At 45.7% G+C, this 6,000-nt stretch overlaps 1 protein-coding gene across 1 annotated transcript in view; it reads right to left on the reverse strand.

Moving 5' to 3' along the window:
* Nucleotides 1–6,000, reverse strand: part of LOC311044979 (disco-interacting protein 2 homolog C-like) — a gene marked incomplete at its 5' end in the record, with an annotated part of 157,113 nt that overhangs the window by 140,389 nt on the left and 10,724 nt on the right. Inside the window, one exon of the mRNA XM_084056787.1 lies at nt 4,129–4,656. Within this exon, the coding sequence (XP_083912913.1) occupies nt 4,129–4,656 (528 nt within the window). The remainder of the gene's footprint in view (nt 1–4,128; nt 4,657–6,000) is intronic.

The following is a 6,000-nucleotide window of genomic DNA, read 5'->3' on the forward strand; positions in this document are numbered from 1 at the left end:
ACAATTTGCATTCTGAAAAGCTGAAAAGCGGCAGCTTTTTCTTTTCTCTTAATTGCAAACGCTGCATCATGCTCGCCGAAACACTCCAAGGCTAGCCCTGGGCAGTGGTGGACTAAGTACTCAACTCGTTGTGAGCTTGTCGATCGGCTATTTTCAAACATTTTAGTACTTTTACTTTTGGTACTTTAAAGGTAGGGTAGCCTACGTGATATTTTTGGGTACTTTTTTTTCTTTTGTTAAAAGGTTAAAGTACTATATTCTGATAGTAATCATTGCTACAGAGTGTTTGTTTGGTCACAGGGGTCTCTCCAGCTCTGTAGTAAACAGAATATAAATACATTTTCAGGAAGGTGACAAAATTGAAGCCAATCAGGAGAGTGCACTGAAAATGCATTTTCTGTTTAATAAAGAACTGGAGAGACATGGGAGACTCCTTTTACTGAACAAACACTCTATAGCAATGAGTACTATCAGAATATAGAGCCATTTAACACTTATTTTAACAAAAGTAAATCACTTACCCTACCTTTAAGTATATTTTGATGCCAATACTTTTGCACTTTTACTCAAGTGACATTTTGAACACAGGCCTTTCACTTGCAACAGAGTATTTCTACAATGTGGTATTGCTACTTTTACTTAAGTAAAAAAAAAACTGAGTACTTCTTCCACCAGTGCATATTTCTTGCGTTCCAAGTTTTAACCACAAGACCGGTTGCTGCTATAATTAGCCAAAAGACTCCTTACGCTTACAGTAAGAGCAGCAACATAAAGAGTGTCACAGGGAACTGGGTCAGAAGTTCACTGAAACTGATAGTGGGGGGGGGGCTGGCATCCCAGATACGTGCCGCAGGCAGCAGCAGGGATATAGCACCATACTGACCCTTCCATTCGGCGCGCGGAAGCCGCCAGCCGTGGTCCGACCTGAACTCACCGGACCGGCGCGGCCCCGCGTTTCCGCTCTCTCTCCTCCTCAGGGAGAGGTGGGATAAAGGCCCTGCATGTACAGGGAATGAAAAAAACGTGGACGTTAAAGTGCATGTCCACCGGGAAAGTCAAACCCTCTGGTCTTAGAAGCACAATACATACTCCGACCAAACTTTTTTTGTCAGAAAGAGAGGTGATATACAGTAACTACAAATTGACGTCGTTCTCAGAGTCTCGGAAACTTTTCCTTCGGAACACGTGCACCTCCACATTATGTCATGACTCTCCAAACTATAGTTCGGGAAGCCTTTTCCGAACTGGAAGGCGTTCCGACATCGGAAGGAGTATGTATTGGCCATTGGAAAAAAACGGACTTGAAGGGAGGAATGCCGTGTTAAATACATTTTCACTAGCCACATGAGAACGGTTGTAGAGACAACCCCACACTCGCAAACATCTTCAAAAGTTCTAAATTGGCTGCCCAGTAAAAAATGATTGCAATAATAAGAGGAGAACGGTGCTTACAGAGTTCACTGCTGTGTGTGTGTGTGTGTGTGTGTGTGTGATGCATATTGAAGATATGCATATATTCTGGTGATGCAGTTGTGCTTTTCTTCAACCAGCAAAGAAACAGCCAGCCGCGCGCGCACGCACGCACGCACACACACACACACACACACACACAAAAAATAACATGGATGGTAAAATGCTAAACAGTATAATCCTCAGTGTTCATTTCACTCAGAATGTAAAAAAAAAAAAAGAGGAAGAAATAAAGAATACTGAAGATTTTACTGTGTGGAAGAGAGTATAGTATCTGCACACTTCAACTCAACATTAGGAAGAGACACCTACCCAGCATACATTGGGGGGGTTCCAGGGGGTCCCCAGCAAAATGTGTTAATACAGCATCTCAATCGTCTTAACCACTTTAACCATATTTTATAAGTTGGCTATTCAAAAATTGCACAAATGCAAGCTCACAGCGCGTCACTGCAAGCTTGTGCATCTGCTATTTTTGAACATTTTTAAAAAATCTTCAAAGTAAAGTATCTGCACACTTAAAGGACAAAACTGAACAATAGGAAGAGAGTGAGACACCTACCCAGCATGCACAATCAAAATTCAGAGACTGTCGTGCTAGAGAGTAACGCCTATTGTACCACTTCCTCTCCCCGTACACACACACACACACACACACACACACACACACACACACACACACACACACACACACACACACACACACACACACACACACACACACACACACACACACACACACACACACACACACACACACACAGAGAGCATCACACTCAGCCAGCTGTGAACAAACCAACCACAGCATCCTTAAGTAGTACCAACCACTGCATCTCACACAAATTACAGCATGTTTTCATCCCGAAGCAGAATAATCCATTACAACCCAAGTTTGTTTGAACCACTGGTGGTTTTCTGTTCATAAGACACATAGTAAACATGTTGGAGGACACCGTTTATGCTCCAACAAAGTGTCAGAAGAGAAGACATCTTTAGAGCGTGCTGTCAGAGGAATGCCACTGGCTATGGTTTATAGTTTTACATAACAAAGCAATAAATACATTTTTACCAATCATTTCCCTCTATAACAGCAGTTATCAGCCACAGGAGTAGTGTGGTGGACTGGTGGTGTTTACCTGCAGAAACACATTGCCCTCTCGCTGAACAAAACAAAAAGGGAAAATACCAAAATAGTATTTTCCCTTTTATGTTTCGGTTGCCCAAAAACGTCTGCAAACACCAAATACAGCGAGAGGGCAATGTTTTTTCTGCAGGTAAACACCTGCAGAAACATTATTTATTGTTTTGTTATGTAAACGCAGGGCAAAGTCACGTTCTATGCCTTTAAGTAAAACTCTACTTTCTTTTATACATCATTACAACGAAAGAGCACTTTAATCCAACAAGCACAACGGAAATGTGTGACCAGCATACACATACTGTGTTTATTGTATTCATTATAGTTTGCATCAGTCTGCTGAAAGACATATACACACCACCCCCCCCCACCCCACAACACACTGTTCACCCCACACTTCTGGAACCTTCCGTACGATAAAAACGTACCTATGTTGCTGTACGACAGGTCTGAATGGGTTAAGGCAAAGTATTGCATTTACTTTAGAGCCGGGAAAACTCTGATCCATAGCAAGGAACTCAAGTAACTTGTCGTTAAAAGGCAATGGGTTGTATTTTTTTCGGTGCGTATCACGGCTATTGAGGTTTTTGAGGACGACTGGTTTGAGAATCTCTGTTTTCCGCGTACACACACACACACACAACAGAAACCAAGGAGTGCATAATAATTCAAGAGGGAAAGATCACAGTAAACATCTTAAGCCTTCTTCCTCCACACTGGGAGGAAAAGTGCGAAACTCCGAAAGCTTGATGGAACACATTTTCACACGCTTTTCCGTTGGGTCTCTTCTTATAACGTTCGGGTTCTTTTGAAGCCAGACCGCGCGCCGCGCACGCTGCCACCATGCGTGACACTGTCTGATAAGGGATCTATAAACCATTGGTTCTCAAAGTGAGGTCCGGGGACCCCCGGAGGTCAATCCTTGGGGGGATACCCGGGGGTCCCAGCCAAATTAGTTAATGAAGCTGTCACAACCATTTTAACCCCTTTATCCACATTGTATACTTTGGCTGTTCAAAAATAGCAGATCTACAAGCTCATAGCGCGGCACCGAGTGCCGCGCTATGAGCTTGTAGATCTGCTATTTTTGAAAAATGTTGAAAACGTTTGCAAATCTTTAAATCTTTTTTTATATATTCTTTTAATCTTTATGTACACATCTTTGCTTCCGGGGGTCCCCCTGGCACAACATATTTTCAGGTGTGAGTCCGAGGCCACTCACATATCAATCTGGGCACGAAAAAGGTACGAGAACCACCGCTATATAAACGACCAGCCAGTGTTGCCAGACTCTGTGAGAGAAACAAGCAACCAGGTCTAGGAAAACCAGCCCAAAAGAAGCGACGATGGGCCACGTGAGGACTTTAACATATACATCAGCTATTTGAAAATAGCAGATCTACAAGCTCACAACGCGTCGCATCGCGACGCGTTGTGAGCTTGTAGATCGGCTATTTACAAATAAAATCTCGCGGAGAAATTATAACAAGCAGACCTGGCAACCCTTGCGTGCGGCTCACCTGTCTTGTGGTGGTGGTGATGGTGGTGATGGGGGATCCGGTGCTGATGCTGCTGCTGGTGGTGATGATGATGATGGTGATGATGATGGTGGTGGGCCAGGACGTCCGCCAGCCTCCGCCCGGGCCCCCCGCCGCCGCCGCCGCCGCCGGGGGCCACCGCCCCGCTGCTGCCCCCGCTCCTGACGGAGGACGAGGAGGAGGACGAGGAGGAGGCGGTGGAGGAGGTGGTGGTGGTGGTGGTGGTGGTGGCGGTGGACGAGGTGCCTCCTCCTCCACCACCTCCTCCATGTCCTCCCCCGTGGCCGCCGCCCGAGCCGCGGATGGCGCGGTTGATCCAGCGCTCCACGTGTACACTGCCCTCCAGGCTGGAGGCCGTGCCGTCGCCCTCCTCCCCGCCTTCTCCGCCCTCCTCGTCGTCCTCGTCTTCGCCTCCTCCTCCTCCTCCTTCTCCTTCTCCGTCCCCTCCTCCTCCGCCCTCCTCGTCGTCGTCGTCGCCGGGGTCCTCGCCCTCCGAGCACGAGGAGGTGTCTGCGAGAGAGAGAGATGATCGTTTTAGTGTCAATTAAGTTCACTTCAATTGACCTTTTAGCCTGTGTTAATTTAGCTCTTATGCGAGAGTAACATTTTTTACCAAGTATGGGTCCATTTGTACACTTCCAGGGCTAAATGAATTAAGTCCCCTACACACACACATGCATTACGTTAGAGAGAGGTCTGAGCACAGGGTCAACTGCAGTGTCACTGGAGTCATTTTGGGAGGTTCAGCCTGGCTTCTCCTCTTGCCAGGCAAGACAGTAGGAAAAGATGAGAGGAAGACAGTGTAGGAGAGACAGACAGTAGGAAAAGATGAGAGGAAGACAGTATAGGAGAGACAGACAGTAGGAAAAGATGAGAGGAAGACAGTATAGGAGAGACAGACAGTAGGAAAAGATGAGAGGAAGACAGTATAGGAGAGACAGACAGTAGGAAAGCTGAGAGGGAGACAGTGTAGGAGAGACAGACAGTAGGAAAAGATGACAGGAAGACAGTGTAGGAGAGACAGACAGTAGGAAAAGCTGAGAGGGAGACAGTGTAGGAGAGACAGACAGTAGGAGAAGCTGAGAGGGAGACAGTGTAGGAGAGACAGACAGTAGGAGAAGCTGAGAGGGAGACAGTGTAGGAGAGACAGACAGTAGGAGAAGCTGAGAGCGAGACAGTGTAGGAGAGACAGACAGTAGGAAAAGCTGAGAGCGAGACAGTGTAGGAGAGACAGACAGTAGGAACAGCTGAGAGGGAGACAGTGTAGGAGAGAAACAGATAAAAAATAGCAGATCTGCAAGCTCACAACGTGGCGCGATGTGTTTTCAGCTTGCAGATCTGCATTTTTTTTATATTTTTGAATTTGAATCCTGAAAACGAACAGTTTTGGACAGGCGACAGAGACGATATCTGTCGCTGCGTCACTGCTGAAGTCAACATGCTCGTCGACATCAGCATGTGTCTGACGAGCAAGAAAAATATAAAGGAAAATATAAAGCCTGGAGTTAACCCATTGATACCTGGAACGCATCTGTGTCACTTTAGATGTCTTTGGCTATTCAAAAATAGCAGATCTACAAGCTCATAGCGCGGCACCGAGTGCCACGCTATGAGCTTGTAGATCTGCTATTTTTGAAAAATCGTGAAAATTATTTTTTCATATTTTTTTCCGAAAAACTATTAGGATTCAGATTTTTTTTAGAAGCGGCCTCAGGTCTTAATGGGTTAAAAGAACATGGAAATGGCTATCGGAAATAATCAGTTTCCCCACTCACTACAAGCAGGAATTGTGTGAAGAGAGAAGGTGAGTGGAAATGGAGAACTCTTGGTCGTTTGTAGCTTTATAATGGAGGA

The sequence above is a fragment of the Gymnoscopelus microlampas genome, assembly GCF_963454915.1.
Source record: "Gymnoscopelus microlampas genome assembly, chromosome: 5".
NCBI lineage: Eukaryota > Metazoa > Chordata > Actinopteri > Myctophiformes > Myctophidae > Gymnoscopelus > Gymnoscopelus microlampas.